Genomic DNA, 16126 nt, shown 5'->3' with positions numbered 1-16126 from the left:
GACTCTGACTGCAAATTTAGGGCTGTCCCAGGAAGGGAAGGAATTCTTGAAGTCCGTGATGCAGTCTGGATATAGTTAACGTTAAAGAGGAGAATGAGCACTAAATCCTCATTCTCCAGGAGAAGGTGCAGTGCTTGGAGTGACTCTCAGCAGAAATTAGGTCTTACCTATATCCTATGAGTGGGGGACCTTCCTGATCTCTACAGTGGTTGAGCCTTCTGAAGTTTGATAAAGTGAGGGCAATCTGTTACACAAGTCTGTGAATTTATAGGAGGTGGCTAACATTTATTCTAATGAAAAAATTATGTTCAGTGCATGAACATACATGATAACTTGCTTCTTTGAGCCACGATTAATGGAAAATAAATCTGGGACTATGGAGATGAAGTTTTAGGTAATTTATTTTGAAGTTATAGAACTATTAAATATGTAAATTGTATCATTTTCCAACAGTGATTTAACCTGGCATTTTCTATTTAACTTTCTCTGTGTGTTGTGTGTTGTGTGTGTGTGTGTGTGTGTGTGTGTGTGTGTCTGTGTGTGTCTAGTCGTCTTTGTAGATGCTTTTGATGTCTTGTGCCGGTGGGCTTGCTGACTGAAAGTTAAAGTCCACTTATTGTTAGTTGCAGGATGAGGAGCGCAGGCGCCAGCAGCAGTTGGAAGAGATGCGCAAGCGGGAAACAGAAGATCGAGCAAGACAAGAGGAAGAGCGTCGGCGTCAGGAGGACGAGAGAGTGAAGCGAGATGCTGAAGAAAAGGTTATGGTCCTCTAAGGGCAACTAGAATTTTACCAAATTAGCCTGAACATTATTGATTGGCTGGGGCAAAGGGGGCTAGAAAATGTGTATCTAAGATGCACAAAACAGAGCAGGGCCGGACCCCCAGCTTTTGTTACTGGACCAAAAACTCTAACCCTGTCTGGCCCGCCTACCTCTCTTCTGGACTGTCTCCAGACTCCCTTGCCTTCTGAGCTGGTCTCCCTCAAACTCCTGAACTCCTAGGTCTGCATAGCAGCCTCTGGACAAAAGGTCCATTTGCGTGGGGCTCTGATCCTTACTGGACAGGGTCCAGCTCATTTTGTGAAGCTGACACTTGTTCAGTTATCATTTGGATTGAGTGTGAACTGTGAGAGGTAATAACATAGTAAGACAGTCTGTTAACTTTATAACCATTTCAAATAGGTCATTCACTAAAAATTTACTGGATTCTGATCAGTGGTTAAGAGCACAGGTGGCTTATATAAACAGTATACAAGGACAAGTCAGTACGTACTCTGATAAGTATTTTAAGTTACTTATTTCCATGTATATTTTATTTAATTCAAGGATTCTTTAGTTGAATTTTAAAACGACAGCTGATTTTGACATTCTGAGAGCTGGAAACTCTTCTGAGTCTGTGTGTTCTGGCTGGGGCTTCTCCCTGGGTAGGAGACTGTGTTGTGAGCCTGGGCAGACTCCACTTGTCTCCAGCAGGTGCTTGTTGTGATGTGGCTTGAGAGAAGCTATTCTTGGTTACTTCCCTTCCATGAAGGTAGAAGCTTTGACTGTCAAAATATCTGACAGGGAGAAGTTTAGTTATTAATAATTCTTTCCTTGATAGTCTAGTGAACTCTGTTAATAGAACCCGCCCCCACAAAATAAAAGCCCAAAACTTAAGAAACTTTGTAGTGATGGAATTGATTCGGCTACAGGACAATCTCAGAGTAAGATTGGTAGATGTGGTGTGGCTCCTTACAGGAAAGCAGAATGGATACTGTGAGGACGCATACTTGCACCAGAAGCTGATTTTGGTGTGCTGTGCACCTTAGTCCTCCTGCAGGTGTGTCCTGCTGCTCCTGCTATAACTGAGCAGTTTTAAGAAGGTCACCCATTGAGTTTGTGCTTTGAGGGTAGCTTACCCTGAGTCTTTTACTTGTGTAATGTAAGAAGTGATGATCTTTCCAGGAAATCAATTTCCAGGATTTAAGCCACTTGGTCTTGAAGTTTATGGTGGTTGGTGGTGGTGTTTCACTGTTCCCTGAAAGCCCCTCTGAGTGTGGGAAGGATGCCTTCTCCGGGTCAGTGCCTGCCTGGCTGCCCCAATCCTGCCTGGTGCTCATGGCTATAGTTAGGGCCACTCCTGGCCTTGCTCAAGCCTTGGTGGGACAGCCTGGGCATCATCTCAGAGCCATGCACATTGAAAGACAGACCAGGCTGTGTTTTCTGTGTAAGAAACTCTTGGGTTCATTTTTCAACATACATTCTTAAAACTCATGTTGTCAAATATACTTGTGTTTTAGTAACTGCTTCTATAACTAAATGGTCACTGTAAAAAGAAGCTGAAAGGTCTATTTTTAATACAAAATGTCCAGAATTCATGGATTTGCATTGTTATGGAAAAATATGTGTTCATTTTCTGGGTAAAGTCTCCTTGGTCATGTAATTGTATCTGCTCTTGGCTTACTGGAGAGGACTTCGGTCTCTTCTTACAGTGTTACCAAGCAACTGTTCCTTGTGTGATTGCAAGACTCTTGACTGTGCTGTTTAAAGCCACAGAAGTCATTCTAGTTTGATTGCCTAAATCAAAAGAATATTTTGTGCAGACAAACAAGATTTTTTAAAAATGTCTTTCCTTCAGGATTTCCCAACACAGAGCAAGAAGATAAAGAAAGAAATGGGGTCTGGGGTACAGATTGGGCTGGCACTTACTCTTCTCATTTTCTGTCTGAGAAGGCGAAGGGGGACCATTATGCGTTCACTGTGCATGTGTGTGGCTGTAGAAGGCATAGGAAAAAAATGCAGCATTAAAGCCAAAATAGGGCCTAAAAAAACTGATCTTAGTAACAGCAAGGTCCTAAAATTAGTCCCCTTTGGTTAAATGAGTTTAAAATTTACCGTACTCCATTTTGTAGCGTTAAACATTTACTCAAGGCAGTTTATTCTGTGTGATCTTTCATCCCTTTTCATATTTGCTTTTTTCTTGCGCTCTGAAACTCTTGTCAATCTTTAACAAAACTGTGCTGTTATCTTTTCTAATGTTAAAAGAATTTTAACACTGTCAACTGTAGTTTGTGCAGATGTATGTCAGAAAAAATGTACAGTATGTGTCAAAATATATTTGAATACAGTATCTTGTTGCTGTTGCTATTAATGCTTGGCTTTCTAGTTTTCTGTTCATCAGGGAGTTTATTAAGATTTGAAATATAAATTAAGAATTACGGAAAGCACATTGGTAGATTGTTCCTTTGGAAAAACGAGTGATTTTACTTACAGTGTATGGTTTCCTAATAAAACACAGCAGTGTCAGGTAAGTTAATATACTACCAAAACAGAAGAAGAGAGAAAGAGGAAGAAGACAGGAAAGAATTCAGAGGATTCTTAATGCAAGTCTAGTTGCATAATTCAAAAGGGGCTCCAGAATCGATTTCTTCCATGCTTTTGAGCAGTTTCATATGAAATTAATCCGGAATAGTATGAGTGCACTTACAAGTCTCAGGAGAAGAATATTTCTGAATTCACCTACTTCTGTTACAGTTAATTTTGGCAGTTAAATGTGGCATACTGTGGAACTGTTGTCAGTGTGATGATGGGGCCTGATGATCAGTGTACCTTTCATTCCCTATAAAGGCCCGGTGGGCCCATCACTCCCCTTCTAACCTCTGACCTTTGCACTTTTGTCTATTCCGCCTGCAGAGGCGACAGGAAGAAGGGTATTACAACCGCCTGGAAGCTGAGAGGCGCAGACAACACGACGAGGTTGCGCGCAGGTTGTTGGAACCTGAGGAGCCTGGGCTATGCCGACCTCCACTTCCACGGGACTACGAGCCCCCAGTCCCGTCCCCTGTGTCCAGTGCCCCTCCTCCCCCACCTCAGCGAAACGCCTCCTACCTCAAAACTCAGGTCCTCTCCCCAGACTCGCTGTTCACGGCCAAGTTTGTTGCATACAATGAGGAGGAGGAGGACTGCAGCCTAGCAGGTCAGGATAAGTATGCTAGCACAAGAAAGTCTCAGGGGGACCTTCTTCCTGCCAACCTTAAGCCACAGCAACCCCCCTGCCAGCCACGCCCAGCCTCCGATGGCATCTTTCTCTCCAACTCATTCCAGCCACCCACCACCAAAGCCAACAGTACAGCTCACAAAACAGGCCAGCCCCCACCCCCTCCAAAAAAACCAAGCTTCTACCATCCTGGCCACTATAAAGGTAGAGGTAAAACATAGAATTCAAATCAAACCCTATCTTACCTTGATGATTGAAACTTTGGAATCTGTGCACTTGCCGCTGATATGGTCCAACGCGATCATACCTGCTTTGGAATTTAAATCTTCCTTGATCACTCTCAGCATGGTGATCTCTCTCTACCTCCAATGGTGATGTGTGTGCTAGTGCTTTCTTGATGTCTTAGTGTTCTGATTTCTTGGATACTTTCAGAAGTTACATTTTGTTGATCAGCTGACAACAATCAGCTCTTCATTAATCCCCAAATCACTTGAAGTACTGTTGGTCTTGGCTTTCATTTTCTACCTCTTCAAATAATTCTTACTTTTGGTTAATTCTTACTTTTCAAACATTTTAATGTCTCTAAACACACAGCTTTAGAACTATATTTTATGTTTCTGTTATTGCATATGAGTAGAAGTTTGGGTTCTGCATCAGGTGGACTTTGCAGTGATTGATGTCTATTATGGTGGCTTGGTGGGGCAATTAAGTGTCTGCTGAACTAGCTAAAAGCACAGTTTGGCTTCGAGGGCCAGAGACCCTTGTGGTCCTGAAGCACCTCCCACTCCCGCTCCCCCGTAACTGGATTCACTGCTTCCTCTTACCTCATACTCTGAGTGACACATAGCTCTGCAGCCACACCTTAAAGGCCTACCACTGCTGTGAAGCAAATCCCTCTCCACAAACTGCCCAGTGCTAGAGTCCTCCTACCTGTTTCCAGGGTAGAGCTGCTGCCATGTAGATTTATCAAGCCAGCTTTCAACAGCACTGAACATCACTGTCAGGATACAGCTAAGTTATATCCAGATCCATATTTCCATTAACCTTGCCATCAAAGAAATTGGAATTCTGGTACCAAGCATCCTATAACAGTAGTGTTTTAATGAGTAAGTGAATCTTCTAAATTCTGTATGATTCCATACAGATAATATGTGGCCATTCTCAGGTTCAGGGTTGCCTCTTACAGGAAAATGAGCTTTCCAGGATCCTGTCATTTTTCCACCTGAATCAGAGCTTTAATCTGCCTTGAAGACTCTGTATACAGTATTTAAGTTAAATCACTCTTGAAGCCAAAATTAAATCTTTTTATAAGTTTTCTCTATAACTACTATAGTTATCTAGAATTTGGATCATTATAAAGACATTATGGAAGAACAATTTTGAAATAAGATGCTGTTAGTCATGTATCAGCTTTACAGGCTGAATTATATATGTTTTACAAGTGTCACGGTCATTCCACTAATGCTTACTTTCACACCTAAAGTACCACTTAGGAGCAGGTTATATCCTTTGTCTGTTGCCCAGCCTCTTCAAAGCTCTCCTGTGACGTCTATAGCACATACACAGTGCATTTTGCCTTGTCTTCTCATCTCACCCCTATGCCACACCTCCGTTTCAGCCCTTTTTCCCTTCTGAGCTCTCTGGTAGCTACTACATGTGGTGCTTAATCTCTTCCACTGCCTGTGTGAGGAACAGAATTCAGATAATTGGAATGAATACAGATTTCAACATAGCACCATATTTTTTTAAAAAGATGCATCACCAAAGTTCTTTGGAAATTATTTGCAATTGGTAGTATTCATGTATAGTCAGCTGAGAATTTCTGATGTTCTACTGAAGAGTAAAAGTTCTAGAAATTTTGAAAAATTGATGTTTACCAGTGGAAGAAACAAGTACCATTCTCAACAAAGCTCAAAAGATACAACACAGTGTTTTTTAAAAACAGATGAAATGAAGAAAATGTTTGGAATTCAAATTGTAAAGAACCTACCATGCAAAGAACTTCATAGAGGCTCCTTGTGGATTGCCCTAACATAGAAAGTCTTTCTGCTGTGTCTTTTGAGTCTTTGCTGAAGGTGGCTCCCCCTGTGGCAACCTGGACACCTGAGCACATGGCCAGCAGGGTGCTCTGCAAAGGCAGTGTGCTGTGTTACATCCCCTGGGTTCTGCAGGACAGGCTTTTTCATATGGAAGAAAATTCATTTTTCTTGAAAATTCATTTTCATGCAACTTGTCTAAAAAAATAGTTTTTAGTGTGAAAGTACCATAATGATTTTGTGGCCTGTTTAATCCAATATTGAATGTTGTCAGTGTTTGCTGAATATTTTGAGCATTTACTGATCCAGTTTATATTATAAGCAAAAGATTTTTTCAAGTATGACTTCACTTTTTTCTTTTTTTAAATATTAGCTTAATAGAAATACATGAATTTTGATTTAATATCTTAAACTTTTAATAATATTAGTGTTAGTATAGTATTATCAAATACTTGGGTACATTGAAAATTTTTCTCTGCATCATCTCTTGATTTTCAACAACCACATAGAACAAGAAGAGGCTGCACTCAGCTATGGTTGTTCAGCCAGTCTACCGCAGAGCTGGGCCCGGCCAGGCACCCACCAGACTCTTCCTCCTTGCTGCTAAGAGAGCTTTGTTTCTTATTTTGTCAGCAATTTTATGTCTGCAGCACTAGTGTGGAGTCCTACGTGGAGTTTTTGGGGGAGAAGGGTTGTTTTGGTTTGTGTTTTGGTAGCTCATTTGTTTAAAAAGATTTATTTTATTGTTAATAATTGTAGTCGTTTATCTTGAAAAAGAAACTTACTAGTTATCCTGAAAAGAGTAACTTCATTCACGTGCTTGCTTCATAGTCTTTGAAGCTTCATTTGCTCCGAGTGATTTTGTAAGAAAATTCTCTTAGTGTCAGAAAAATTTTCTGACCCCATTTAAGTACATCTTCTGTGGGTTTGCCTATTTTGTCTGACTTTGGCTGCCTTATATATGTCCATTACCATTGCCACTTTAATAGAAGGCAAAAGCTCAATGATCTAGCATCTATGGAATATAGTGAGTAAATTGCTTTGGCCACTAAGAGATTCAAATTTTCAAATTGGTGGATCTTTCATATGAAGAACTTTTTGCTTATTCACTCAATAATTGAAGGTGTCTTATGTTTCCTTGGGCACTGCATCTTTATCAGTGAGTACAATTTTGAAGGTAATCAAGTACTTTAACTCGTATTTTTTCTCTTTTGGAAAAGGACCACACTCTTACTCTGGGTCTGCTGGGACAGTTACTGGCTCCCATGATGCTGCTCGAGATCTGAGAGAGAAGATCTCAGAGAAGATCTCTCGTGCTAGAAGGTACTTGAGGTTGTGCTGGGCTACATCTGTGATTGATGGCTGTCCTCATACCTTGCAGCATTTTTAAATCATGTGAAGCTAGTTGAAATTTCAGAGACTTCATTCATAGCTCAGATGTTTCCCATTATACAAAGTCATGTGAGCATATAGGCTTTTTAAAGTCTGTGTTGCTAATATAGTTCTGTTTTAGACAGTGATACAGATACTGGACTTACTGGCCAGGACATTAGTAGTAGCCATATTGCTGTTTATTTCCAACAGAGAAGGTTAAAAATTCAAGGGTAATAGCCAAGGATCCTTGCTCAACCATGTAAAGCCAACCTTGATGGTGCACAAAAAATAAATAGAAGTGATATTGCACCAGCTATTAAAACAGAAGTTGAACTAAGCAATACCATTCTGTAAATAGTAGGTATATTTGTAGATGCCTCTCACATACTTAAAAGATTCATTACAATGCCATATTTTTAAAAGATACCCCTTTAGTTAAACTTGTTTAATTGGTGAAAAATAGTTACTGAAATTTGACTTGTTTTTGAAAATTGGATATGACTAGGGAAAGTTCACATTTTAGTAAGGAGAACATTTTGCCCATTTCTATACAGTCCTAATTTAATTATAGGAAACATGATAGCAATATTTAATGAAGAATAAATCTTTCTCACTGAAAATTTTAGTCACTTGCACATTACGCAAATCTACCTAGTTATGAGGAAATTAATTCTATATTGATGAGTGATGTTTTGCATTTCCCTCTTGCCCAGCCAAGATGCAGATGTGCCTGGAAGTTCTGGAGCCCCTGAAAACCTGACATTCAAAGAGCGCCAACGCCTCTTTTCACAAGGTCAAGATGTATCTGATAAAGTGAAAGCTTCTCGTAAATTAACAGAACTGGAGAATGAGCTAAACACAAAGTGAGGACAGTCCAAGGCCACTTTGTGTTGCCTGGGTTCCCTCAGCATGGGTGCACAGATGTAAGCCTGAAGAGGAGAGGGGAGGTTGTATTTCTAAGTGATTTCTAATTCCTGTTTCTAAAATTGTTGCCATTTAGAGATGTTGTGGTTCCAATAATTTTTATTTTACTTTACCATGAAACTGGCATTTGTACAATATGAATGCCGTCTGGTTGTTAAGTGACCTGACTCATTTGACATATCATTTGTTTAGTTTCTTTTTGGAGTCTTAGGCACAGAGGGCAGAGCGGAGGACAGTAGAGATAATAGCGTGCTTTCTGTCCCCTCTTTTCCCCTGTAATCCTTGTAAGGACTGCAGACTAAGTAATTCTATTTCTGTTCTTTCTCAAAAGTTTCACTTTGGCTACCAGACAGAGCAGTTGAACCACGTAGGCCACTGTGCTCACTTGTAGCCACAGCCTTGTTTGTGGTAGAGCGCATGGGAGGCTGCTCTTCCTGCACTACCGAGCATTCCTGCCCCAAGGTGCTGGCCGTGGTATACACAGCCCATCTCTCCCTGACAGTGAGCCCTCCTGATCAATTTTAAATGTGTGATTACATTAGCTATTTGATTTTATAAATTCTCAAAGAAGAAAATCTAAGGTATTTAATATTAGGGTATTTCATTTTTTATATGTATCAAGTTATTGTTAGACTAATAAATCATTGGTGAAATTGAAGAAGACAATTATTTTAGAAAGTTTACTAATACTTCAGATACATCAAGGGCTCTATAAGGAGATCTGTTTAGCTGAAGTGTTCACGTGACCAGCATCAACAATATCAGCGAAGAATGGGAGATTCATAGGTGACACTCAAACACTACTGTCAGTCAGAATTTTTTAATTTACAAAAACAATTTACATCGATACTCTGTCAGGAAAGCAAGGAATTCAGTTATGCCATCTGTAATTTAAGTATTGCAAGAATAACTCATGACAGTGTAAGCTATTTTTTTACAATATATTAGAGTTATTTAATTTTAATTTTAATTTGTGAATTATGAGTTGCCCCTGTCATTTCTGGGGGTATGTGGCAGATGTTAGGGAGATGAACCTCAATTTGCTTATATTGTGTGATGTTAAATGGTATATTACTTTGTGATTTCAAGCACATCTCCTGTTGGACGAAGCCTGATAGTGTCCAGATGATCTTTCTGTACCTATTGTTCTCTTACAAGTATGTTGTCAGGAAAATGCGTACACTTTCAAATGAAGAACAGAGGCATTTGCTGCCCTAGAAACCACTTTTAATATGAGTTGTATGATAAATCGTTGAAATTGCAAGTGTAAATATTTTTTATGTCTGTCACAGTTCTTATTTGAAAGTGTGCTTTTACTGTTCCCTCTGTAAGAGAACCGAATGGTCCTGAAAGTTGATGAAGGATTTGCACGCTTGCCTCAGGAAAAGCAAGCTCCTCCTGGTTTCTCAAGAGCACTGGTGGCCTTAGGGTGGCGAGTTCACGCTTTCCCTAGAGAAGGAGACACACGTGATCATTGTGTTTATATGTAGAAGAGCAGACACACAGGTACATGTAATTTCTGTGTGGTTATAAAACCCATGAGGAAGTGGATCTGGCCATCCCTGGACAATGAAGTCAAATGTGAATATGTGTAAAAGTGCTTTTCATAATGTGCATTAATTACTATGGGAAAAACTTCCAAACTGCTGTAGTTTGCCATTTCTACTGTATTTCGGTTGCAACCTATTTTTAATAAACTTTGTATGTGTATTTAAGTGTATTTGCTATTGTTTTAAAAGTGCTGACAAAGTTTATATTTGTAATATCAGCCTTCCTCTCCCTTGTTTCCATCTCTCCACCCATTCATTAAACAATGCTGAGTATCACTCCGTGTCAAGCAGTGTTTTCCATTTGTGAGGATGTATTATTTGCCCAGTGATAGCTGACTGATGCTCAAGAGTGGCTTTCACATTGGAGCCACACAGAAGGTTGGCCACCTAAGCCTTCAGGATTTCTACGTTACACCTTAGTATCCAGTAGCCCATTATGCTGCCTGTCATGGCCACTTTAAAATTCCTGAATATACATAGTAATAAGTAAACGGTACCAATTAGATGTCCTGGTAAGGTGTATTTTTAGCAGTACCCACTCAGGATAGCTGGTGTAAAGGGGTGTGTTTAATTGTAAAAATACAAGTGCAATGATGAGGAAATGGACTTTTACTGGCCAAGAACAAGCACCAGGGCCAGGCCAGGCCTGTGGAGATGGACCAAAAAGGACAGCCCCACTCTCAGGTCAGTGCAGCCTCTGAGGGGTGCTCCATCTAAACTGCCTATCTCTAATCTGCTTTTCTTAGGGTGTGTGCTTCCTAGTACTATGTTAGTGTTATCCCCAAGTTACTGCAGATTGATCAGGCCCACAATCTCCCAAATGAGTGGACAGCGAAGGCTTAAATAAATGAGAGAAATTAAATGATTTCAGGGCTCTGGGAAATTCCAAGCCTTCTCACAGTATTTTAGATTCTGGGGGCTAAGACCAAGAAGAGCTTCTCTAGGTAGCCCATATTTATTGTTACTAAGCAAAGGAGGAGAATACTGAAGAAAATTCAGGAATCTGGGCAGAGCCTTGGGAATCCCTATAAGGACTTTGCCAAGTAATACATGATGTTAATTTAGGAGAACTGTGTTATCTCCAGGAAGGCCTTCACCCCAGGAATGAGAGGCCTGCAGTTACAGTCTTTAGCTAAATGAGGTTGGAGCCACGTTCTTAGCCATGGCCTTGTTTTGTCCTTTGATGTGCCAAGGCTTCACCCACCATTGCAGGCTGCCATCTCCAGACAAGGGGCCTAGGTCTTGGGCAGACTTGCGAGTAAACATGAGAAGCCAATTGGTTAATATAAATCCTGCTCAGTGCTGCTTCCTAGTGATCGTCATCCAAGGGGTACCAGGATGCGACAGTATTGTAGAACTTAGAGGACTTTTCTGGGGGCACGGAGGAATGGGGAGTTGGTTAGAAGATTAAAGTTTCAGATAGAATAAGTTTTGAGGTCTCTTGTACAGCAAGGTGATCATAGTCAATAATCACTGTAAAGTAAAAAATGGAAAAGAAATTTTCATGAAGGAAATTATCTGAGGGCTGGAGGAACTTAGGGAGTTCTGTCTGGTAGAACCAGATGTGTATATATTGGAATTATGGCATTTACTTTTACTGTGTTTTAGTGCCTAGAAATGTACTTCACAGTTTGAGGAGGGAGAAATTTAGACTCTGAGAATTCATACTGATTCAGCTCCATCTCAAAGCCTGTGTTTCTGTGGCTGTTTACAGACATAATGATTCTGACCTAGTGGTGCCCTGGCGTCTGGACCACATAAAATAGCAGTAAAACCCTTGGTGATTTTCTGGTGTACCATTGGACAGAAATTTACCCTGTGCTTTGCTGGATGGAAAACTGATTCCAAAGATTTAGTTATACATTTAAAATAGCATTAAGCAAAAGTGAAATTGAATGACTTGCAGAAGGGAAATAGGCCCAAAAAGTGGTAGTTCTTTTTTTTAATTCCATTACTTCATGTGTAACCCCAAAGGGTATACTACACTTAAGATTGTACTGAATAAAAAGCTTCTTCAAAGAATGTTGCATCCAGCAAAACTCAAAATTTAAGAAAAATGAAACCATTCTCAGAAACACAATTTTTTTTTTTTTACACCTTCCAAGAAAATACACAGTAAAAGAAATACCTCAGCCAAAAGCAAGAGACCCTCACATGGAAATGTACATATCTTACAGGAATGAAGGTAATTATGCATTTGTAAAAGACAGCATAAATGTGTATTTCTTCATCTTTCCTCTCAAGTTTAAAAGCAATTGTATACCACAGTATGTATATAATTACATTGTTGGACCAGTACAAAACAGAAAGGTATCTTTGAGTAAAAGAGGAACACAAAGGAAATGATGGGAGCAAAGTTTTCATGAGGTCAGAGGATGAAACCCCTTGGTAATTTGAATTCACAGGATGAAATGAAGGAAAATGGAAATAGTGAATGAAGAAGTAAACAAATCCTATAAATACATACTTGCTGTTCTTTCTTTTCTCAGCTTCCTCAATTATATGAAGTGTTGGGGCTGGGGATTTAGCTCAGCGGCAAAAGCGCCTGCCTGGTAAGCGCAAGGTCGTGAGTTCGGTTCCCGGTACCGGAGAAAACCCAAAAAAAAAAAAAAAAAAAAAAATTATATGAAGTGATAATTGTAACAGTATAGTGTTGCATTTGTAACAGATTATTATATACAACATGAAAATGAGAAGGAAAAATACAGCTATTTGGAAATAATGTTCCTATATCTCACTGGAGTTATTCCTATGAATATGAAGTAGATTCTGTATACCATCAACCCTAGGACACACACTAAGAGAGTAACTCAAAAATTAGTGAAAAGGATCACTACTAATTGATATAATACCAGAAAATATCCATTCAATGCAAAGTAATGAAAGAGCAGAAAAGACACAAGACATACAGAAAACAAAAAAGTGGCACACTTTTTGTTAACCTATGTTTTAGTTACTTTTCTTACTGAGACAAAATACCCAACAACCAAAATTAAAGTAGGAAAGGTTTATTGTAGTTCATAGTTTTTAGAGGTTTCAGTTCATAATTGGCTGGCTCCAAGGCAGGGTGACAAGGAAATCACAAAGGAAATGAGATAATTTGAGGTGAATAAAGAGGATATTATATAAAACCTTTATGGCATATAACTAGAACAGTGCCTGGAGGGAAATTTACAACTTTAAAAACATATTTAGAAGAATATTGGGTTCATATCAACAACCTTCTACCTTATGACAAGATAAAATGGCAATTTAGACCAAAGAAAGAAGGTTCAGGCAGAAATACAGGACACAAAAGCTACAGAGAAAAATCAAAACCAAAAATTGGCTCTTTGAAAAGATAACAAAATTGACAAATCTTTAGAGTGGCTGACTAAAAAGAAAAGACTCAAATTACTAAAATCAAGACAAACAGATGGGGTTGTTACTATAAAAAAAAGATTAAAAGAAAGTACTATAAACATTGCCAAAACATTAAATAAAGAAAATGTCAAATTTCTATAAAGACACGTATTACCAAAACGGATTCAAGAAGAAGTATACAGATCTGAAAAAAACTGTAATAAGTTCAATTAGTAGTCAAAGACATGGAAAAGCCCGGGCCCAGAACCCTTCACTGGATTGAAGCCAAGAAAGAATTAACACCAGTCTTCCCCACACTTGTCTGAAGAATAGGAGAGAATATTTTCCATTTCATGAAGCCAGTACTGTATTGTCCTGATGTCAAAACCACACAAAAACAGCATAAGCAGGGAGGGGCTTTTAGAGTAGCACCTCTAATGAATACAGAAATCTGCAAAAATGCAAAAACCTTTGACAAAATACTAGTAAATTAATTTCAAAAATTTGTAGAAAGGATTTTATGTTGTGACCAAATGAGTTTAACCCCAAGAATGCAAGATTGGCTTAATATTTAAAAATCAGTTAATGTAACATACGTTATCACTAGAATAAAGGACAAAGCATCCCTGATTATCTCAGTAGGCCCAGATAAAGCAGTCACCAGAATTCAACACCCCTTCATTATAAACTCAACCAAGTGGAAATAGAAGGGAAATTCCTCAGTTGAGGCAGGACATTTATGAGAAACCTACAGCTAGTATCACACTTAACAGTGAAACTTCTTTGAGATCAGGAATAAGAAAAACATCCATTCTCAGCACTGCTATCCAGTATTTTCCTAGAGAAGCTACTCAGGACTTTTAGGCAAGCAAATTAATAGGACAGGGCATCTATATCAGAAAGTAAGAAGTAAACCAGTCTCCACTTGCAGATAACATAAGATTGTAGACAGAGAGTCCAAAGGAATCCACCAAAAAAAGTTTTGCACTAAAAAAATGAATTCAGCAAGATTGAAGAATGCAAGAGCTATATGTAGAAATGTGTTGTATTTCTGTACTGTATCAGTGAAAGAAACAGATGTATAGTACCATCAAAAAATCAAAATATATTGTAATACATTTAACCAAAGATATAACAGACTTAAAACTTTAGATCCCATGGCATTGTAAGAAGTGTTGGGATCCTGGAATTAAATATTGAGTGGAAATACTCTGGAGATTTTTATAGTGGGCAAAAGTGAATGCATATAGCAAGATAAATGGCTCCTGGGTACCAGGTTTGTATAGTGAATCAGAAAAAGTTTGGAGTTGAAAGGGAGAGTGTCCTAAAATGATCACAGGTTCTTTATGATGACCTGCCTGTCAGGAGCCTTGCAGAGCAAGAGTGCCCAGCAGGAGGGACTGACCCCAAATCTGTCGTCCTAAGAAACTGTAGTTCCCTGTGCCCTGTGTTCTCCAGTGGCTTAGTCATTCAGCATTTACAACCTGTTTATAGCTTCACAACCCTATTTACAACCCAATGTGTCCTCCTGCCCATGTGGCCTGCACACATACTCCCTCTTTGCCTTGGCTTACAGACTGCACCACACCAGCTCTGGGTCATTCCTTAGCTCCAGCTCCTAGAAGTGCTCTCTCTATGTTTCTGTGGCTGGTTCATCAAAAACCATCCCTCCCAGCAAGCCTGTCTGAGCACCTTTCCCACTAGAGGGTGGGAGGGGCCTGGGGCCTGTATTTCGTACAGGACCAGAGTGAGGGTCACTCCTAGTCTGGGGTGCCCTTCGGTAGGGAAGGTTCATGGGCAATGGGTGCAGGTGTCAGTGAAGCCAAGCAGGTCTGCCAGCTGAGACAGTCCTTGTCCCATGAAGCCACACAGTGAGTGCTGGGACCCAGCAGTGGAATTCCCTGTGTCCTTTGCTGGTGTGTTTCTATCTTTGTGTGTACTCTGTCAGTTCTCATTGTTTCAGTACAGCCAAGTAAGTGCTGTGATGATTGTTTTCCTTTTTGGATTCTTCATTGTAGGTCAAAGAAGAAAGAATAGTTGAGCTGGAAACAGAAAATGCTCTTCTTCATCTGAAAGTGGTAGAGGTAACATTTTTAAATTTCTCAGATTTGGTGAATTTTACCCAATGATTTACTATTGAAGTCAGTTTTTACCCTTTGTAAAAAAAGTAAATCAAGGGTGACTCTCCATTGATCTTTCCTTTTTTCCAGGCAGTATCGTGATAAAAACTCTTCAACTGTCTTAAAGTGTCTTTTCTTACTGAAATAAGTTCCTATTTCATTTCTGTTCGCTCTCATCTTTAATGAGTAACAAATTAAGGAGGGACCTCAAAGCTGTTTCTTTTTGTAGCAGTTTTATTGAGGTGTAACCTATGTACCACAAATTCATCCATTTTAAATTGTACAGTTCTAAGTTTAGTAAATTTATAGTTGCGCGGAAGTCTTAGTCTTCTGTGTTGCTGTTACAAAGCACCTGAGACTGAGTACTGCGTAAAGAACATTTATCACTTGTTCTCAAGGCTGGGAGCCCACCATCAAGGCTCGTTCGTCCACATGGCCCTATTCTGGTGTCCTTGCATGATGGGAGAGGAGAAGAGCTCAAAAGATCGAAGCCGGCTCTCTCTAGCCCTTCTCTTGTCAAGCATGAGTTCTGGGTGTCTTCATTACCCACCCATGAGCTCCACTTTTTAATGCCACCACAGTGGGCATGAATTTTGGAGGGGCCATTCAAACCATGGTGGGCACCCTTGGCACGCCTAGCCGCAGTTCCCAGAGAATACCTCATGTCCCTTTGCAGTGAGACCCTTTAGCACCCCTGCGTCCCCTGAGGCCACTTTTGTGGGAAGTTGACTGATATTCTTCTGAGTGAATCCACCTATTTCTCGTATCTGTTCATCACATACGTAACCAGTCCCTCTCTGACAGC

At 39.8% G+C, this 16126-nt stretch overlaps 1 protein-coding gene across 16 annotated transcripts in view; it reads left to right on the top strand.

The window, feature by feature from the left end:
- Window positions 1-10135, top strand: part of Mllt4 (myeloid/lymphoid or mixed-lineage leukemia; translocated to, 4) — a 103937-nt gene extending 93802 nt beyond the window's left edge. For 9 of the 16 annotated variants that reach the window (XM_013517349.1, XM_013517343.1, XM_013517334.1 and 6 more), the window contains 4 exons: window positions 624-758; window positions 3672-4179; window positions 7232-7334; window positions 8099-10135. In XM_013517349.1, the coding sequence (XP_013372803.1) occupies window positions 624-758; window positions 3672-4179; window positions 7232-7334; window positions 8099-8252 (900 nt within the window). In that variant the 3' untranslated portion in view covers window positions 8253-10135. Of the gene's footprint in view, window positions 1-623; window positions 3206-3671; window positions 4180-7231; window positions 7335-8098 lie in introns of those variants that run through there. The other 7 variants (XM_013517346.1, XM_013517345.1, XM_013517341.1 and 4 more) reach the window with 4 other exon arrangements.
- Window positions 10136-16126: the final 5991 nt, after the last annotated feature.

This window comes from Chinchilla lanigera, unplaced genomic scaffold (assembly GCF_000276665.1).
Source record: "Chinchilla lanigera isolate Chin_1 unplaced genomic scaffold, ChiLan1.0 scaffold00038, whole genome shotgun sequence".
Taxonomy (NCBI): Eukaryota; Metazoa; Chordata; class Mammalia; order Rodentia; family Chinchillidae; genus Chinchilla; species Chinchilla lanigera.
The sequence above is the reverse complement of the archived record's forward strand: the minus strand, read 5'-3'. Positions and strand labels throughout refer to the sequence as shown.